This window comes from Littorina saxatilis, linkage group LG14, assembly GCF_037325665.1.
Source record: "Littorina saxatilis isolate snail1 linkage group LG14, US_GU_Lsax_2.0, whole genome shotgun sequence".
NCBI classification, from domain to species: Eukaryota; Metazoa; Mollusca; class Gastropoda; order Littorinimorpha; family Littorinidae; genus Littorina; species Littorina saxatilis.
The window spans coordinates 23,163,363-23,185,862 of NC_090258.1; the positions used below are offsets into that span (position 1 = coordinate 23,163,363).

The 22,500-nt window shown below is 39.9% G+C and overlaps 1 protein-coding gene and 1 long non-coding RNA gene across 2 annotated transcripts in view; one reads left to right on the plus strand and one right to left on the minus strand.

Moving 5' to 3' along the window:
- LOC138947379 (uncharacterized) overlaps positions 1-22,500 on the plus strand; it is an 87,293-nt gene that overhangs the window by 54,243 nt on the left and 10,550 nt on the right. The gene's annotated exons all lie outside the window — the stretch shown is intronic.
- On the minus strand, positions 14,714-16,194 carry LOC138946669 (G-protein coupled receptor daf-37-like). The gene has a single exon (XM_070318095.1). The coding sequence runs from the start codon at positions 15,892-15,894 to the stop codon at positions 14,779-14,781; it is 1,116 nt and encodes a 371-aa protein (XP_070174196.1). The 5' UTR covers positions 15,895-16,194; the 3' UTR covers positions 14,714-14,778.

Consider the following 22,500-nt stretch of genomic DNA (forward strand, 5'->3'; position numbering starts at 1 on the left):
ATATTCAAGGCGCAGGGATTTATTTATGCTGTGTGAGATGGAATTTTTTACACAATACATCACGCATTCACATCGGCCAGCAGATCGCAGCCATTTCGGCGCATATCCTACTTTTCGCGGCCTATTATTCCAAGTCACACGGGTATTTTGGTGGACATTTTTATCTATGCCTATACAATTTTGCCAGGAAAGACCCTTTTGTCAATCGTGGGATCTTTAACGTGCACACCCCAATGTAGTGTACAAATTATACAAAAACTCATTTCTCCCATCTACAACACAACTCTGGAATTCTTTACCAGACTACATAAAACTTAGTAAGTCCCTCAAGCACTTTTTGTCAAAAAACGATTTAAGTCTGCCGTGTTATTGGTATTCTGGAGATCGCATATCAGAAACAATTCACTGTAAGCTCAGGCTATATATAAGTGATCTTAATAACGATCTAGTGAGACGACACGTTGCTACAGATGCAACTTCTGACTGCGCATTTCCGTCCGAAACCGTAAAACACTTCCTATTAGATTGTCCAAATTATCGCGAAGCACGTCAAGAAACCATACATACCCTCCCTAACCACAGTATTCACCTCCCCCACCTTCTAAATGGAGACAGACAGTATTCTCTAGATTTGAACAGGAACATTTTTTCAAGAGTACACTCGTTCATTGAACGTTCAGGCCGCTTTGGGCAAACCAGAATCAATGCTCCACAAGCCGGACAACAACTTTAATTTCTGCACAACTCCTACCCATCCCTCTTCTTTTTATTCCTTTTCTTCCCCCCCCCCCCTTCCTTCCTCTTACTGTCTTTCTTTATAATGATTATGCAACGTTTATTATGTTATGATAATTTTGGATGATTAATGAGATGAGGATGATTATAATGATGATGCTTTGGATTTCCAATTTGGTTTATTTAGACAAATTGTTCAGCCGTTACCGCCTTACGTTATAATATCCATGCAGGAACACCACTCTAAGCTTCTAGCTTGTTGCTGTTACCTGTGTCTTTTGTATACATGTCATGATTGTAACATTTGTTGGAATAAACTTATGTTTAAACCAAAGATGAAGCTGTCGTTTCTTCTTTTTCCTCCCAGTCAAAAATGTATTGCGATTCTCTAGCCACTCCAGAAACCTTTTTCTGTCCAATCCCCGAAGCATGTCTAAGGAAAGGAAACAATTGAAAAACAACAATAACAGCAGACTGAATAATCTTTATTTATTTTCCTTGTCTACTAGTCCACTGGTCGAAACTGGGGGGTGGGCGCTTACTAGGTACTATACCATGTACACTTGCATGCAACTGAGGTTTATAAAAAAAATTAAAAAAAAATCTCCCCGTGTTTTTATTTCATTCAGTTTGTTTGGGTTGTTGCTATTGACTTTGAAACTGACACGCCGGCGAAAACGCCGGTAACGCGTGCGCAGAGAAGAGCAAGCATCGGGAATCTTCAATTCTAAAAATAACCAACTGGTAGCTGCCGACCTTCCGCTAGACACACATGAATACCGGGGAAAAATAAATAATTACTGGGCAGTAAAAATAAATACCGGGCGGTAGTTAAACGACAGTTTGACTTTGAAGGACACAATGTTGCAGCTTTTTAGCCAGCGTGTCAGTTTCAAAGTCAATAGCAACTACCCAAACAAACTGAATGAAATAAAAACACAGGGAGACCCTTTTTATTTATTTTTTATTTTTTTGTTTTTAATCTCAGTTGCATGCAGGTGGCTGCTACCGCATTTTAGGTGGGTTTTTTTCTCTCTCACCTTTGTTTTTTTAAGCGGGAAGCATCCTTCTTCATGGTTATTTATTTAATTTTTTTAATCAAATGTTTGCATGTTTAAGTTAACAATCTTTATCAATAAACTAATACCATGTTAACCAAAGATTTTTAAAAAAAACACATTGCAGCCTAAAACTTTTTTTTAAATCAATTTTGCTATTATAACGTACTCTTTTGCACATGAAGAAAATAAACAAAAATAAACAAATGCCAAAGAATAAAAAAAAAATTACGGGCAGATGGAGATTTGAACTCGACTCAATCACGCATCAGGCGAACGAGAGAACCATTCGACCACGGAAACAGTTGAAAATAACCGGACACTGTAATGCATTAAAGAAGACGCTAGCACGCTTTCACCACAAGCCGGTATGATCGAGCATCGGTTGAAATCTTTCGCGAGCGGTATCTCGTATTTGTCCGCAATGCATTGGTGCTTAAATGACACCAATGTGTGTCCATGAGGGACATAAATCTACAAACAATATTTTAACAAGATTTATTCAAAATTGACGGTTTTAGAGGAGTGGGATGGGTCCTCCAACTTTACAGCTCGGAGACACCCAGGTAAGTCTTTTCCGGAGTTTCATGAATAACACTTAGCGGACTTATCGAGCGGAAGTGGTTTTACAGGCCGGTATATGAGTTGCAGCTGTTTCAAGAATACGAGCCCTGGACAACTTCCACAAGATCACGGGCACACATAGCTACATTCCTCATACCAGAATCCTGTTTACAGGTCTGGAGAACGCCCACAAGATCACGGGCTCACAGAGCTACATTCCTTATAACAGAATCATGTTTACAGGTCTGGAGAACTTCCACAAGATCACGGGCACACATAGCTACATTCCTCATACCAGAATCCTGTTTACAGGTCTGGAGAACGCCCACAAGATCACGGGCTCACAAAGCTACATTCCTTATAACAGAATCATGTTTACAGGTCTGGAGAACTTCCACAAGATCACGGGCACACATAGCTACATTCCTCATACCAGAATCATGTTTACAGGTCTGGAGAACATCCATAAGATCACGGGCTCACCGCGCTACATGATGACGGTGGATTTAGGGGACTGGGAAGGGAACGAAGCCAACGCCTTATGCTCAAACCTCTCTTCTACCAGCTCCATGTCCACTTTGTGGGAGGCACTGCCAATAAGTGTTCGTTTTGTTCCGCTTGTTTTCTTTATTTGTGTGTGCTTTTAGATCTCTTTGATTCTCTGTATGTGTGTTTCGTCTTGACAATGTATGTCTGTCTCTGTAGGTATCTTGCTGATGCTATCTCTATGCCTCTGTCTCTTTCTGTCTGTTTGTCTATATGTATATAGACTCACACACTCTCTGTCTGTCTGTCTGTATGTCTGTCTGTCTGTCTGTCTGTCTGTTTCTCTCTCTCTCTGTCTCTCTGTCTGAATGTCTTTCTGTTTGTCTCTCTTTCTCTCTCTCTCTCTTTCTCTGTCTCTCTCTCTGTCTGTGTGTGAATGTGTGTGCCTATCTCTCTTCGTCTGTCTCAATCTGTCTGGCTGTCTGTTACTCTCTCTGTGTCTCTCCAACACACACACAGATACAAACACACACACACACACACGCGCGCACACACGCACGCAGGCACGTACGCACGCACGCACACACCCACACACACGTACACACACACTCACACACACACACACCATATATACACACACACATACACACACACACACACACATACACACACACAATCACTCAAACACACACTCAAACACACACACACACATACATATACACACACACACACACACACACACACACATACACACACACACACACACACACACACACACACACACACACACACACACACACACACACACACACACACACGGAGCGCGTGTGTGTCTGGTGACAAATGTACAACTCCCTACCTGAATAATATAGATTTTGAGCCGATTAAAGAAATGCTTGGGTCTATTATTTTACTCTGTTGGTTTCTGTAGCTGAGTGATGCATGAGCTGATTAATGTGCTTTTTATAAACGGGGCTCCTACACCATTTATAGACTTTGGAGTATCCTTCCAATATTTAGCCTTGTGGTGAGATATGTGCGCGTTATAAAATCTCGCATTATTATGCAGCGTCAAAGAGTAAAGCCATGGCCAACATTATCTAAAACATTGCATTTGTAACAAAAAAATTTTTGCATCACCGAAATATTAAAGGCAATGATCATTGTAGTTTCTGAAATGTATCGTTTTTTTTGGTTTAACTAAGATGGAGAAGGGACACAAATAGGCGATGTGGAAAGCATGAGTTGCCTCCCTTGAACCAAAAGAGGAGGAGAACACACACACACACACACACACACACACACACACACACACACACACACACATACACACACACACACACAAAGAGAACTAGGATGGAGAAGGGACATAACTAGGCGATGTGGAAAGCATGAGTTGCTTCCCTTGAACAAAAAGATGAGGACACACACACACACACACACACACACACACACACACACACACACACACACACACACACATACACACACACACACACAAACAAACACACACACACACACACACACACACACACACACACACACACACCATACAGATCATATTGGTTCTTTATTATATTTAAGAATAACTAAAAGCAAAGGACGTTTCTTCGGTCCAACTTTTGAATCCAAGACGGGCGGGGATGTAGCTCAGTCGGTAGCGCGCTGGATTTGTATCCAGTTGGCCGCTGTCAGCGTGAGTTCGTCCCGACGTTCGTCGAGAGATTTATTTCTCAGAGTCAACTTTGTGTGCAGACTCTCCTCGGTGTCCGAGCACCCCCGTGTGTACACGCAAGCACAAGACCAAGTACGAAAAAGATCCTGTAATCCATGTCAGAGTTCGGTGGGTTATAGAAACACGAAAATACCCAGCATGCTTCCTCCGAAAACGGCGTATGGCTGCCTAAATGGCGGGGTAAAAAACGGTCATACACGTAAAATTCCACTCGTGCAAAAAACACGAGTGTACGTGGGAGTACAGGCCCAGCTAGCAAGCTTTCGTCGGCCGACTGACGATTTCAGTCGGGTGACGTCGTCATATGTCGTGTGTCGTCGTCCGTTGTCGCGCCGATACCGTTTTGACTGTGTGTAAAACTCGGCAAATGTACGTAATAAACTCCGACATCGGCCCGACGCAATGTTGCTGTCGATAAAAATATGCAGAGTTACGGGAGATAACAAATTGATGATCATTAGTTTAACATTTGTTACGTCCCCTGTTCCAGCGTCGGGCCATCAACGGCGTGACTAATCCATGACTGACCTTGCAAATGCGAAACTAAATTATTCATATTTGTTGACTTTTTCACATAGGAGTAGGGTAATTAACTGTAAGGTTTATTTGTATATTTGCAATCAAATACAGCATGAGCTCAAACCATGAGTTTTACATTTTAAAAATACGCCATCATATTTACATGAAATATTCAAATAGCTTTCCTTACAGTAAACAAGATTGAGCACGTGTGAACATGGCTGCGATTTCCCCTGTGAGCGAATTTTATTTGTTTTCATAGTTCAACTTAATATCATGTGTTTCAACTTAAAGACAATGTATAATGGGGGAAAGAAAGTCCTATTGGACAGAAAGAAGAGACATTCTTGCGAATGTAGGACAGCATATTGAGGATATCTTATCCGAGACGAATGTTGCCAGTGGACTCAGTTGTGATAGTTGTGTAGCCAGTCAGACTGATCTTGGCAGTGACAATCATAGTGACAGTGGAGATGAAACATTGGATAATGCCCACGCTCATGAAGATTTGTCTTTATCAGAAACAAGTGATGTAAATGTTATTGTTAATGAGGAAAGCGTAGGTTCTGATGTTGATATTTCTGATGTTCCCAGCCAGCAAGACATTAGCGGCCGATAATCGGCCGAACACCCTTCAAAAAGTCGGGCCGGTGACTTCAAAAGATACGACGCGGGTGTTGGCCCGACTAACTTTTGCAAAGAGGCAAATAGGCGGCCGACAGGCGGCCGAACACCTGTACCATGGCGGCACGCATCCGGTCCGATGTTAATCGGCCCGATGGCTTGTTGGACCTGCGGCCCGACACCTTATGCCGACATCGTCCCGATGTCTTCCCGCTGAAATCGATATCTTCCCGATGTCGGCATAAGGTGTCGGGCCGCAGGTCCAACAAGTCATCGGGCCAATTAACATCGGACCGGATGCGTGCCGCCATGGTACAGGTGTTCGGCCGCCTGTCGGCCGCCTATTTGCCTCTTTGCAAAAGTTAGTCGGGCCAACACCCGCGTCGTATCTTTTGACGTCACCGGCCCGACTTTTTGAAGGGTGTTCGGCCGATTATCGGCCGCTAATGTCTTGCTGGCTGGGGGGCAGGCTTTGGTAGCAAGGATTGCGAATTGGATGATTCGGTAAGAAAGCCTTGCCGTGCTCTTGTGTTATCAGTTTGCGGTTTATTAAATTGTGCATGTGATTCACTGTGCAGTGCTTGCAGTTCGCCTTGAAGTGCATGTACGTTGTGCAGTGTGTAATTTGCGCTGTTGGGTGTGTAGTCTGTGCGGTTCAGAATGTAAAAAGGTAGTGAGTTCTGTTAATTGTGTAATTTAGCGTGTAGCATAATTTATGTTTCAGTGTGTAGTTCATGCTGTTATGTGCGTCGTGTATGTGGTCAGTATGAAGTATAACTATGTGGTTCGCTGTACAATGCATGCGGTTCCGTGTTTAGTGCACGCATGGTTCAATGTGCAATGCTTGAGATTTTGTATGTAGTTGTTTTAACTTTCTTCGTTCGATAAAAACGTAAAGTGATTTTTGCCGACTTTTGACAACAAGGGCTTGATTCAGCTGATTTTAAAATGTTGTCTTGTGCGGTTTAATATCTCAACTCTTCAAATAAACCAGATGCAGTTGGAGACAAACTTCTGTTGTAAAGAAGCTTCCATTACAATTAGCATGGTGGACATATGTGCGTGACACGCCAGTTTAATTTACTTATAAAAACTAAATGAAACATTCTTTTTTTAACGCAGTTGACTTTTACTACTCTAGTGTGAAAACGTACACACACATACACACACACACACACACACACACACACACACACACACACACACACACACACACACACACAACACTCACACACACACACACACACACACACACACACACACACACACACACACACACACTTACACACACATCCATTTATGCTATTTCGCCCAAGAATAAAACTTTGTTTTTAAAGTTTATTTAGAAAGCAGGAACATAATGAGTGTCTGCAGTGCAACCTTTCAATGTTGTATGACCCATATTTTGACCACTATACAGAGTGAGAAACAGAAAGGAATATAATTATCATGACTCACAAGAAAGAGCCAACTGTTGCAATTTTGATCAATTGTTTGAGAGTTGCAATTTTAAGCTAGGGTTGCCGCGTAGCAGTTTGTCTGATGGACATACTAGTGTATTTAAATTCCGGTTCAGATTCATTTCAAATGTTGTGCTTTGGTTAACTATTATCCTGGAGTGGTCAGATAAGATTTTCTTTAAATCACTTTGATTTAGAGTGTGGTCGTCATTGAAATGTTTTGCCGTGTGTATGATAAATTATACATTTTATTGTGATGACACATGGATAAAAAGTATGAATACATATCATAAATGTTACTTTAGAAAAAACATGCGGAATGTTATCCAGGATTGGCAAAGCCGTACAAGAAAAAAACATAATAAATGTAGTGGTAAAAGCGTTGTAACACAATAACCCCGGGTAGAATCATTTTCAAATTTGATCACAGGTAAGTTCATTATATGCAGTTTTAAAACCACAAGAGAGAAAATATGTTACCATACAGATTTCTCAAAATTCCGAACCCAAATATCCTGACTGACAAACATGAACAAAACATTAGATTATAACTTTATTGAGTTGAGCATTTGTAATTGTGTGCACACATTTTTTCTCAGAAATACAGACAACTTGTGATAAAGAAATATGGGAGCCACTGTATCGGTTGTACATGCATTCTGCGTTCACATTGTGAGCAGAATCCCTTGGAGCGCACGAAAACCCAAAGCAGCTGTCTTTGCACTTTTATATCGAAGTTGCAACAGCGGCTTGAGAGATTCGCACAATATATTATTACTGAACATTTGGATATACAAGAAGTTGAAATATTCATCGGTACAAATTGTATAAATTATCCTTGTTGATATCAAACAAACAACAAAATTTAAAATGATTTACATTATATTACTGAAAAATAGACTATATTCGGTAAAAAAACAAAAACACACGCTTTTGCTGCGAAAAAAGAGGGCAAACAAACCCGCGTGGCAAAGTAGGCCAATCACTAGCGAGCGGCGTGTTGCTACACGTTATCGGCGAGCACGTGAAAGACACGCAACTCAATAGTGATTGGTCAATTTTGTCACGCGGTTTTGTAGCAACTGTTATTTCCGGAATTCGTCTACAGGACGTTCAAATAGGCTTCAGTACACCTAACTAGATATCTACTAATTACTAAGTATCTGAAGTTTACTGTTCTGAAATAATCATTTGTTCAGGGCATCCCAATAAATATTGAGTCTGTCATGCACTTTCCTTTGTAGCAATGAAGCAATGACGTCACAAAGTAGGGGAAGTAATCTCAATTTTCTGTTATGCCCTTAAGACGTAGCAGTTACGCTGAAGCATTAATACCTACACATTCTCTTTTTTTACAAAGCATTGTGCTCATTGGAACGCAAGAGCAGGTTAAAACTCCTTATTACAGAGTTCTAACAGGCTTGAATTCAGGGACCCGAATGCGTCGTCCGGAGGGCAACAGTTCGTCATGTTAAGCAATCAGATGTGTGCAGTCATTTGCAATGGATTTTGTCACTGTAACCATACTAAATATTGTGGGTATTGTTGTTTGATTCAATTATCCAATTGTAACAAGAATAAGTCCTATATAAGACGAAGAGTGCATCAGTAGCAATAGCATAGAACACGAAACGTAGCTGTATTTCACTAACCTTGTATCTCAATTTTGAGGTTTTGAGACTAATTCAATAGTTAACTCCCTTAGTTGTTAGCCCATGTTGTAAAAAAAGCTCAAATCCAGCTTTTTAAAATGAGAAAAAGTTCATGAGAAGAAACTCGTATCATCAGGTGTTTCAGTGAGCGCCAAAAATACACTTAAGTTAACCTTGCGAGGTGTTCGTGCCAACTACGTATGTCATTATAGGGAGGATACGAGGTTGCTGCTGTTGTATTTTTAGCTTGCAGAACTGCATCATTAAAGTGGCGAGAAACAGAATTGTTTTTTCGTATGTACCAATTCTGGATGACTTCTTGGTGAAATATGCTTTACCCATTAACAACTGACATTTACACATATTAAGAGTGCTATTGCGCTGTTATAGAAATAATAACCCATGTATTGAAGTTATATTTGAGGCGGTGATTTTCCAGAACAGTTGTATTCATTTTTCTCAAAACAAATACGAGAGTTTCATTACAGCGACGCAAGCTAGCAGAACAAACGACACGTTCTGGGTACATAATTGGTTAAACTTTTATGCCCGTGTAAAAAGTTGTCAAGTTTTAACTTTTGTGATTTTTGTGTCGATTGTTAAATGGTCCCTTCCGGTTTTGTCCGGTCAATTCTAGAGGTACTCTTATTTGACCACTGTCACGTGACTCCTGTTAAAGAAAACTTTCATCCGATATGTGATCCAGATAGCCAAGTGAATGGCCTTGAATTAAATGGCATACAAAGGTTGAATGAAATTACACGGGAATTATTTGTTTAATTGGGGTGCAACATTTGTCGCAATAATTTGTTTTGCAAAGTGTATATTAACGACATATGTCTTAACAATAATTATTTTACCAGACATAAAATGCACTCTGCAAAACTACAGCAAATTCCGACTGTTGTTCACATACACACACGCACACACACTCACACACACACACACACACACACACACACACACACACACACACACACACACACACACACACACACACACACACACACACACACAGGAGAGAAAAGCTGTATCCAAACCCTTCAACAGAATGTAAAACCCGTTAAGAGGTATCATATTAAGGAATTCTCATGTAAAGTTTGACAAACATTTATCCTGTAGCTATGAGCATTGCTGTATGAGAATTGATGTACATACACACCCACATACACACGCACACATGCACGCACACACACACACACACATACTCTCTCTCTCTCTCTCTCTCTCTCTCTCTCTCTCTCTCTCTCTCTCTCTCTCTCTCTCTCTCTCTCTCTCTCTCGGTTCCAAGCAAAATAAACAGACGACAACAAGAACAAACATTGCAATGCTGCGATACATCTATGCTTTACTTCTAAAGTGTTCATGATGTTTTAGATACAGAACACGTCACAATTGCGTTTTAAGCGATATGAAAATAATGTTTAATCTAACGGCCTTCCCATCAAAGGTGAAATTGGGCTAACCAAGCTACAGTATCATACTCTTCTTGGCGTTTGCTGTATCATACAAACAGAGAATATAATTTTGTCAATCCATTTGTTTGTGTTTATTCAGCAAAATATCAATTCAAACATAACATATCTAATGCACTGCCACTCCGTTTGTGTCTTTGTTGCAATTTTGATTTCAAACACAACTTTGTTTATCGCTTTCAAGCTAAAAAGCAATGCCACAGACCATATTTAGTCAAAGAATGTTTGACCAACTTTTCAATCAATCTAATTGCATAATGCGGTCACAACAGTGCCGCCTCTACTTCTTTCAAGAACGGTATGACGTCATCAAAACGCATTTGTCCAAAATTTGAAAAATTGAGAAAACGTTTGAGGATATCATCCAGAAGAAGGCAAATGTAAATTCTAATGAACTTCCGTCTAACTGTTTTCTGGGAATCGCTCCACACACATGCACACATGCACACACACACACACACACTCACACACACACACATACACACACACACACACACAATACACACATACACACACACACACATACACACACACACACATACACACACAATACACTAACATACACAATACACTCACACACACACATACACGACACACACACACAATACACACACACACACACACACACACACGCACACACACGCACACACACACACACACACACACACACACACACACACACACACCACTTTTTCATTCCCAGTCTGTCTGCTTACGTATTGTCAAATACTTACCCAGGGGGAAAAACGCCCGCACATATGCGTACACACACACACACACACATATATATATATATATATATATATATATCCCATGACCTCCCTTCTTTGTCTCTGTTACTTCAGTATGGGTATATATGTTTTATTTTTATAGCTCAATAAATACATCATGGACTCCAAAAAATATATGATAGTGCAGATTCCGATTTGGGCAAAGGACTACTTTCCTCCCGACCTTTGACCTCGCGCCGAACAATGTGACACAGAATTTGTATGAAGTTCTAAAATCGTATTGCACGGCTCAGAAAACCATATCAGTTGCACGCAAAAATGAATCTCAGAACTGATCTGATGTATGAGATGCAATAAGCAAAAGTTTCTTTCATTATGAAAGCAATGCAGGTCGAAAAAAACGAACATTCAACTTACAAGATAACCAGATGCTAGCGAACCAAAACAAAAACACGAGTACCCTCCCCTTGCATCGTTAGCAGACGACTTTTGAGAATCTGTCGGTAGTGTGTTTTGGTGTGCGCCTTCAGCTATCAAACATCGGCTGTTTCACGTGTTTTGCGAGCAAGTCTACTCTTTTGCCTGGCTCTGCAGTAAGTCCACATATTTTTCCGTAATCCAGTCATATTCCTTCAAAATGCAATCAATCGGCGGTGACAGACGTGTCGGTCGCGTTTTCCTCACACCCATACCAGTTTAAGTTCATCCATGCAAACACACTCGCAAAACAGTTTATCACGTAGATACATTTCAAATAGGGAGCAAATGGTTAAATCTAAACCTACATATTTGTTCCCTAAAATTTGCTTCTCTGTCAATAAGCCTAATTACACACGTTCGAGAAAAACAACGTGGAATCGATTCTGAATCGAGTAAGCCAAATGGGTCCCAAACCCGTTTCGCCCGTTCTGCCGACCTGAAACGCAAAACAAAAGAATTGTGCGCTTCAACTAAATTAATTTCTATTCGACTTCATTACTTTCTTGCAACTTATGAACCTTTACTTAAAGCTTTTAAATGGTCTGAAAGTAGTGTTACCGCGTACTTATCGATGCACTCATTCGTTTTATTTTTTCAGCGACGGTCACTTAGTTTAAGGTTGCAAAAGGGCTAAGTCTCGCTGGCAACAGTTTTACCCTGCACAGATCGCAACAGTGCCGCTAGTAGTCTACACTTTGTGTTTGATGGTAGAATGGGATATACAGATTACAACACTCGTGGTTTTTTATATGGCTTGTATTTCAGTCAAGACCCAGCGGGAATATCAATCGAGAGCCACTCGCCAGAGGCTCGTGTCTCCCGATGATATTCATCCGCTGGGTCTTGACTGAAATACAAGCCATATAAAAAACCACTCGTGTTGTAACCTATACATATATATATATATATATATATATATATATATATATATATATATATATATATATATATATATATATATATATATATATATATATATATATATATACAGAATTCAAGAAACTCTTTTTCCTCTGCACCACGCCACACAATGAAGGCTGGAAAACTTTTTAAAGCTTAACAAAGCTTATTTAAACAACACAATAAAAAGTCCAAAACCAAGCCAGAATGTCGCATCTTTTTAAATCCAAATTTTCGGCCCGCAGGCCTTCTTCAAGGTGCACAGACCAAGCGTCTATAGTTACAACACAACAATGGAACATCCGATCGTACGTCACATACAGACGTAAAGTTACATTCTTCAAAAATATGATTAGTATTTAGTCTCTACCAGCCCCATGCCTTTTTGAATGTATCATGAATCAAGGGTCTATGGTTACAATTAAACACATTAAATAGCAAAGACTATAAACTTGAGCTAATGATTTTCTGGAAGACAGTAATATTACGTCTTCATGTGACATACTACATGTATGTTCTATTGATAAATGTGTTTAATTGTAACCATAGACCCTTGATTCATGATACATTCAAAAAGGCATGGGGCTGGTAGAGACTAAATACTAATCATATTTTTGAAGAATGTAACTTTACGTCTGTATGTGACGTACGATCGGATGTTCCATTGTTGTGTTGTAACTATAGACGCTTGGTCTGTGCACCTTGAAGAAGGCCTGCGGGCCGAAAATTTGGATTTAAAAAGATGCGACATTCTGGCTTGGTTTTGGACTTTTTATTGTGTTGTTTATATATATATATATATATATATATATATATATATATATATATATATATATATATATATATATATATATATATATATATATATATCCCATGACCTCCCTTCTTTGTCTCTGTTACTTCAGTATGGGTATATATGTTGTATTTTTATAGCTCAATAAATACATCATGGACTCCAAAAAATATATGATAGTGCAGATTCCGATTTGGGCAAAGAACTACTTTCCTCCCGACCTTTGACCTCGCGCCGAACAATGTGACACACTTGTATGAAGTTCTAAAATCGTATTGCACGGCTCAGAAAACCATATCAGTTGCACGCAAAAATGAATCTCAGAACTGATCTGATGTATGAGATGCAATAAGCAAAAGTTTCTTTCATTATGAAAGCAATGCAGGTCGAAAAAAACGAACATTCAACTTACAAGATAACCAGATGCTAGCGAACCAAAACAAAAACACGAGTACCCTCCCCTTGCATCGTTAGCAGACGACTTTTGAGAATCTGTCGGTGGTGTGTTTTGGTGTGCGCCTTCAGCTATCAAACATCGGCTGTTTCACGTGTTTTGCGAGCAAGTCTACTCTTTTGCCTGGCTCTGCAGTAAGTCCACATATTTTTCCGTAATCCAGTCATATTCCTTCAAAATGCAATCAATCGGCGGTGACAGACGTGTCGGTCGCGTTTTCCTCATACCCATACCAGTTTAAGTTCATCCATGCAAACACACTCGCAAAACAGTTTATCACGTAGATACATTTCAAATAGGGAGCAAATGGTTAAATCTAAACCTACATATTTGTTCCCTAAAATTTGCTTCTCTGTCAATAAGCCTAATTACACACGTTCGAGAAAAACAACGTGGAATCAATTCTGAATCGAGTAAGCCAAATGGGTCCCAAACCCGTTTCGCCCGTTCTGCCGACCTGAAACGCAAAACAAAAGAATTGTGCGCTTCAACTAAATTAATTTCTATTCGACTTCATTACTTTCTTGCAACTTATGAACCTTTACTTAAAGCTTTTAAATGGTCTGAAAGTAGTGTTACCGCGTACTTATCGATGCACTCATTCGTTTTATTTTTTCAGCGACGGTCACTTAGTTTAAGGTTGCAAAAGGGCTAAGTCTCGCTGGCAACAGTTTTACCCTGCACAGATCGCAACAGTGCCGCTAGTAGTCTACACTTTGTGTTTGATGGTAGAATGGGATATACAGATTACAACACTCGTGGTTTTTTATATGGCTTGTATTTCAGTCAAGACCCAGCGGGAATATCAATCGAGAGCCACTCGCCAGAGGCTCGTGTCTCCCGATGATATTCATCCGCTGGGTCTTGACTGAAATACAAGCCATATAAAAAACCACTCGTGTTGTAACCTATACATATATATATACACAGACACAGACACACACACACACACACACACATACATACACGCACGCACACATACACACACACACCTATATTTCATTCCCAGTCTGTCTGCCTACGTTATGTCAGATACTAACCAAGGGACAAAACACTGACAAGAGCGATCACTATCTGTTGGAGACCAAGAAGAAGTGGGGCTTTTTTCCTATCTAAAATTCAGTTTCATCAGCCTTTTCACTGATTACCGTTTGGGATGTTTGGGTGTTTGATGCCATTATCGTTTCTTTCTTCGTCAAACACAACATGATACAAGCATCGTTTCTAAAGTTTGTACCGGTCAGGCAGTACAAGTAGAAATTGATGGCACTGTTGGTGTACCATAACAGGTTCATCAACTGATATGCAAACATAATGATTTCTTGCCCGAGGTGGTCACGTTCACTGTATGGAGTAAGATATGGTAAAATTATGAAATGTGCACATAACGGAGCTGTCAACAGAAAAAAGGCCAAAGATACAGCAATTAGAGTTAATGTCATTGACGACACTTTCTTTGTCCTTGAACTCAGCTGATCAGACTGACCTGATGCCAGTGTAACACGAGCTTTACGGACAGAGTCAGTCACTTTCCACACAATGACTGAGTTGCTGACAATGAGAATGATGACAGGAAAAAGTGAAAACAAAAACGTGTCAACCCAGGGCCAGATCTTATAGAGAAAGAATCTGTATTCTTCTGCACCAACCCCAGTCCCACACCACATGAACGTGCCGTTTATATCTGTAACGTGTGTCACCCCATAAAGAAAATGAGAATTAACCATCAAGAAGAAGGCTGTCATTGCAATCACATAATATCTGGCATTTCTTATTGTACACATAACGTTCACTTTATGAGGCCACACAACAGACGCTGCTCGTTGCGTTGTCATAGCAACCACAATCCAGGCAGACAATATACCCACTGTGTAGTAAAACAGCCGAATTAGTTTGCATGCAACTTTGTGCGTATTGGCCAACACAAAACCAAACGTGTGTTCAATCCATAAAGGAAATAGTCCACTGTACAGCAGACACAAATCAGATATAGCAAGTGCCTCGAAAAACAGATTCAGTGATGAAAACGATCGACTTCTGCTGAAAAGCAAAATAATCATTATGTTACCAAATGTGCCCAGAACCAGTATGAAAACGGGAACTGTTTGTAGCATCCACTTGGTACCCAAAGAAAGAGACATTGCAATATCATTGTCCCCTTCAACCTGATATTCTTGAAGAGTGTCAAAACTGTTTTCTGTTGTAGACGTCTCAGAAAGATTAGCCATTATTTATGGACCCCGCCTACTAGTACCAATTATCTTTTCTTATAGATATATTATCATAACCTGAAAATCAACACTTATCATGGTTTATGTCCTCTAATTCGCGTTGCCACGTTAAATGACTGATGCCAAGCAAATCCACTCATGTGGTTCATATGTACACCTGAAAATGTTCTCCAAAGGGAAAGAGTCTGTTCGAGCAACTCGATGGTTGTAGTAATCCAACACCACAGACTCAACGGCTGTAGATGAAGATAAATCGCCTCCTTTCTTGTTCCTGCACACAAACACAGGCGTACACACACACACACACACACACACACACACACATACACACACACACACCCCCCCCACACACACACACACACACACACACACACACACACACACACACACGAGTGGGTTATTCTCCAGAGCTGTGTACCAGTGGAAACCATTTTACGAAGTGACATTTCTTAACTTTACTGAGACATGTTAACCATACAAATAGATTTCATTAATAAATACTGGGTCCATATACATCCTTGGCCTGCAGATAAAGAATTAAAAATACTCTCACATTTCTGGGGATCTACTTTCATTAAATTACACGAGTTTAAAGTACGTCAACTTCGTAACCTGGAAACCAAATGTTGTGACATGGATCTGATTACTAACATTTATAAAACATAAAAAATAAAAAGACAAAAATAAATATTTTATGTTTTTTGTTGCATGTCTGTATCATGATCTCACTGGAGTATGACTGAATCAAAACAAAAGAAAGGTATGTTGTTTAAACGTTTAATTATTGACAGAATAATAATATCAATAATAACTGCATGGACATTTTTAAGTGCCTAACCTATGGCTCTAGACCCTATACAAAAGAACATAGTTATACGAAATAGAACAATTAAATGTAAATTCCAGGATATAATAAGAATTCTAAATTCTTCTGGTTGAAATCAAATGTCTGATCCTGTCCAAAAGATCATAAAATAGAATCAGAATATCCGATCTCACCCAAACTTAAAATCAAACTCGTGAAACAGCTGAGTGAGATCGGAATTCTGATTCTATCCAGAAGGTTTTTAGACGAAATGAAGGATACGTTAATAACTCGTTTGTTGTGCCAAGGTACCATTAAGTAGAATCAACTAATAAGCACCTCGCCTTTAAGAAACATCTCTTCCAAGAAATGATATTGTATTTCCCTGTGAAATGTCTTCTTTCTTTCACTTAGAAATCTCCGAATAAGAAATACTTCGTTATTGAAAAACCTCGGTTATAAGAAATCAGTTCTTCTCTCCCTTGAAACGCCTGTCTAAATCTTAAGTCCTGTGACTCTTTTTTTCCCAAAAGGATAGGAATAATTTAAGTTATTGAGACATCACAGTGCACTAAGAGATTTATAGAGCAAATCGAGAAAATGAATTATTGAACGAAGCGCAAACCAAATCATGCAAACTGTCTAAGCCATTTAAGGCACTTCGCTTGGCTATATGGCACATTTTTAGAAAACATTATTTCTTTCACTTGACCACTGCGCAAAATGCCCAGAAATCGACATGACAAAACGTAAGCTGCCAAGTAAAAAGTCGACGAAAATTTAGTATAGGCACAACTTGACAACTTATACATACAAGGAGAAAACCAATTCAATTATCTATCCCGCACATGTTGTTTCGTTTAGCTATCCTGAGTAGTTGTTGGTCTGTATTTCTACTGTATTTCAGCAGTGACCCTTTGGACTGCTTTGAAACTTTTGATTTTAAGCCCATATACGATAGGTACTTCAAGTCAAATGTCGGATTGATGCAGTCATTTGTTCAGAAGCCCCCCGCGGGTTAGGGGGAGTCCCATATTGGTTGGGACGAGAAAGAATTTACCCGATGCTCCCCAGCATGTCGTAAGAGGCGACTAACGGATTTTGTTTCTCCTTTTACCCTTGTTAAGTGTTTCTTGTATAGAATATAGTCAATGTTTGTAAAGATGTTAGTCAAGCAGTATGTAAGAAATGTTAAGTCCTTTGTACTGGAAACTTGCATTCTCCCAGTAAGGTAATATATTATACTACGTTGCAAGCCCCTGGAGCAAATTTTTGATTAGTGCTTTTGTGAACAAGAAACAATTGACAAGTGGCTCTATCCCATCTCCCCCCCCTTCCCTCCGTCGCGATATAACCTTGAACGGTTGAAAACGACGTTAAACACCAAATAAAGAAAGAAATTTGTTCACATGTAACGTAATCTTCCGGAAAGAGTTTTAAAATTCGTCATAGGTTTATCGACTTACATCCACACAACAATAATGATGTTGCGCGCATTCAAACTAATGATTGATCAGTACTGCCGAATTGTGTAATTGCGTATGACCATGAGTGTAAATTTGGTAGTCCGGTACGTTAACATGCTTGTCATTTTGTTGATGATTGCTATGCTACAGCAATGCCCAGTTCATGCGTGACCGCAGCGTGCTTTGAGCGGCACTCTTTGATGATGATAATAATAATAATAATTGTCAGTAAGTACTGGTGTCACATGACTGATGTGAACCAGTTGATTGGCTAATGGCGATGCGCTAAAACTGTTAGCGCACTCTTGGAGTGCGCTAACTTTTCCACAGAGCGTATTCTTACGCCCTTTACCTAAGCAAGACTGTGCTCTCATCCTCAGAATTAATTACTGACATGTAGCTTATATTCTCCACAATACCAAATGACCATAAATTCCCTGCTTCTCAATTAAAGCAGAAGTGGGTTTTTTTTCTGACAGATTGCATGTGCCTGTGCCACAGTGCGGCTGCCACTGATTTAAAAATAGAAGCCGCTGTGTTTCATCTAATTCTCGCCGACTTGCATAGATTCTTCTCATCGTGTTAGTGGCATGTAGCTTATCATCCACATTACCAAATGATGAGTTAATATAAAATTCCCACCCGCTAGCAGAAAACACAAGTGTTATTCCGATAACGTACCAGCTAGACCAGTTTGGAAGACTGACTCGGTCGACTCTGTCAAACGTAGCCGCACTGACTACACTGAAAATTAATACGACTGCATCAGTTCAGTAAATGAATGGTTTCCGAATTATTATTTCAAGGCAAGAACAATCGTAATCGAAAACGGTGTAGGGTTCAGAACGTTCTTACCATTATAAGACTTATTACCAGCGTGCCTCGTGCGTGCAGACTCAGTCAGTGCAGACTGCATGCAGTGGTTTGATTGCCCTAGCAGACGACATAAACCCCGCTCAGCAAATTAACATGTTGGGCAAATGTGAACGAAAAAACGATGGGGATATAATACGTGTAGGGTTCAGAGCATTCTTACCGTTCATATTTAGTATCAGACTCCCCGATGAATGAAGATACAACACGAGAAATATGCCACATTTGTTTTGAAAATGTGCGAACCGTCGAGTCCCGCGGCTTCGAGTCAATTCAAGGGGAGTCACTCCGCACAGTCAATCCGTCGAAGCTCGACTGGAGGTTTCGAATCGCAAATAATGAAGAGCACAGCCCTTTCTCCGAGTTCAAATGAGGTCTCTCTGAAAGATCATCACTGTTCAGATTAACGCTACACTGGAATTTACCAACAGAAATTAAAATGCGTGTGACGAAAGCACGACACACTTGAGACACCCCACACAAAAGTAGATCTTTACTGTACACGACCTGACCACACAGTTATGCCTATTCAAATGCGCGTTGCAAAATGTGCGCTTGGAATCTTCTTTTTTCTATGGCGGTACTTACAATATCGTTATTGAAACAATCCCAGTGCACTAAGGGATTTATAGAGCAAATCTCGAAAATAATTATTGAACTCAGCGCTATGCGCTTCGTTCAATAATGAATTTTCTCGATTTGCTCTATAAATCCCTTAGTGCACTGGGATGTCTCAATAACTTAAATAATAATAATAATAATAATGATAATAATAATAATAATAATAATAATAATAATAATAATAATAATAATAATAATAATAATAATTGTCAGTAAGTACTGGTGTCACATGACTGATGTGAACCAGTTGATTGGCTAATGGCGATGCGCTAAAACTGTTAGCGCACTCTTGGAGTGCGCTAACTTTTCCACAGAGCGTATTCTTGCGCCCTTTGCCTAAGCAAGACTGTGCTCTCATCCTCAGAATTAATTAATGACATGTAGCTTATATTCTCCACAATACCAAATGACCATAAATTCCCTGCTTCTCAATTAAAGCAGAAGTGGGTTTTTTCTGACAGATTGCATGTGCCTGTGCCAGTGCCAGTGATCTAAAAAAAATAGAAGCCGCTGTGTTTCATCTAATTTTCGCCGACTTGCATAGATTCTTCTCATATGCCGTGTTAGTGGCATGTAGCTTATCATCCACATTACCAAATGATGAGTTAGTATACAATTCCCAGCGGCTAACAGAAAACACAAGTGTTATTCCGATAACGTACCAGCTAGACCAGTTTGGAAGACTGACTCGATCGACTCTGTAGCAGACAACACAGAAATACGACTACATCAGTTCAGTAAATGAATGGTTTCAGAATTATTATTTCAAAGCAAGAACAATCGTAATCGAAAACGTGTAAGGTTCAGAACGTTCTTACCATATATAAGATTTATTAGCAGCCTGCCTCATGCGTACAGACTCAGTGCAGACTGCAGTCGTTCCATTGCCCAGGTTGGCAGGTAGCCTAGCAGACGACATTAACCCCGCTCAGCAAATTAACATGTTGGGCAAATGTGAACGAAAAAACGATGGGGATATAATACGTGTAGGGTTCAGAGCATTCTTACCGTTCATATTTAGTATCAGACTCCCCGATGAGTGAAGATAGAACACGAGAAATATGCCACATTTGTTTTGAAAATGTGCGAACCGTCGAGTCCCGCTTTGAGTCAATTCAAGGGGAGTCACTCCGCATAGTCAATCCGTCGAAGCTCGACTGGAGGTTTCGAATCGCAAATAATGAAGAGCCTTTCTCCGAGTTCAAATGAGGTCTCTCTGAAAGATCATCACTGTTCAGATTAACGCTACACTGGAATTTACCAACAGAAATTAAAATGCGTGTGACGAAAGCACGACACACTTGAGACACCCCACACAAAAGTAGATCTTTACTGTGCACGACCTGACCACACAGTTATGCCTATTCAAATGCGCATTGCAAAATGTGCGTTTGGAATCTTCTTTTTTCTATGGCGGTACTGACAATATCGTTATTGAAACAATCCCAGTGCACTAAGGGATTTATAGAGCAAATCTCGAAAATAATTATTGAACTCAGCGCTATGCGCTTCGTTCAATAATGAATTTTCTCGATTTGCTCTATAAATCCCTTAGTGCACTGGGATGTCTCAATAACTTAAATAATAATAATAATAATAATAATTGTCAGTAAGTACGGGTGTCACATGACTGATGTGAACCAGTTGATTGGCTAATGGCGATGCGCTTAAATCTGTTAGCGCACTCTTGGAGTGCGCTAACTTTTCCACAGAGCGTATTCTTACGCCCTTTGCCAAAGCGAGACTGTACTCTCATCCTCAGAATTAATTAATGACATGTAGCTTATATTCTCCACAATACCAAATGACCATAAAGTTCCTGCTTCTCAATTAAAGCAGAAGTGGGTTTTTTTCTGACAGATTGCATGTGCCTGTGCCACAGTTGCCACTGATCTAAAAATAGAACCCGCTGTGTCTAATTTTTCAGTTTCGACTTGCGAAGATTCTTCTCATAATTATGCCGTGTTTGTGGCATGTAGCTTATTATCCACATTACCAAATGATGAGTTAGTGTACAATTCCCAGCAGCTAACAGAAAACACAAGTGTTATTCCGATAACGTACCAGCTAGATCAGCATTTGGAAGTCGACTGACTCAACTCTGTCATACGTAGCAGACTACACTGAAATACGACTGCATCAGTTCAGTAAATGAATGGTTTTCGAATTATTATTTCAAGGCAAGAACAATCGGAATCGAAAACGTGTAGTGTTTAGAACGTTCTTACAATATGTAAGACTTATTACCAGCCTGCCTCATGCGTGCAGACTCAGTGCAACGTGACGAGCAATTTTTGTTTTTGAAATGAGACTGCAGTGGTTTGATTGCCATAGCCTAGCAGACGACATAAACCCCGCTCAGCAAATTAACATGTTGAGCAAATGTGAACAATAAAACGATGGGGATATAATACGTGTAGGGTTCAGAGCATTCTTACCGTGCATATTTAGTACCAGACCCTCCGATGAGTGAAGATACCACACGAGAAACATGCCACATTTATTTTGAAAATGTGCTAACCGTCGACCTTGGTGTTTAGCCAATTCAAGGGGAGTCACTCGGCACAGTCAATCCGTCGAAGCTCGACTGGAGGTTTCGAATCGCAAATAATTAAGAACACAGTCCTTTCTCCGAGATCAAATGAGGTCTCTCTGAAAGATCATTACTGTTTAGCTTAACGCTACACTGGAATTTACCAACAGAAATGAAAACAAGAGTTTGTGTGTGACGAAAGCACGACACACTTGAGACAGCCCACACAAAAGTAGATCTTCCACGACCTGACCACACAGTTATGCCTATTCAAATGCGCGTAGCAAAATGTGCGTGTTGTATCT

Excerpts from the sequence above, each read along its gene's own strand:
- LOC138946669 (XM_070318095.1), bottom strand. The coding sequence starts at position 15,894 with ATGGCTAATCTTTCTGAGACGTCTACAACAGAAAACAGTTTTGACACT.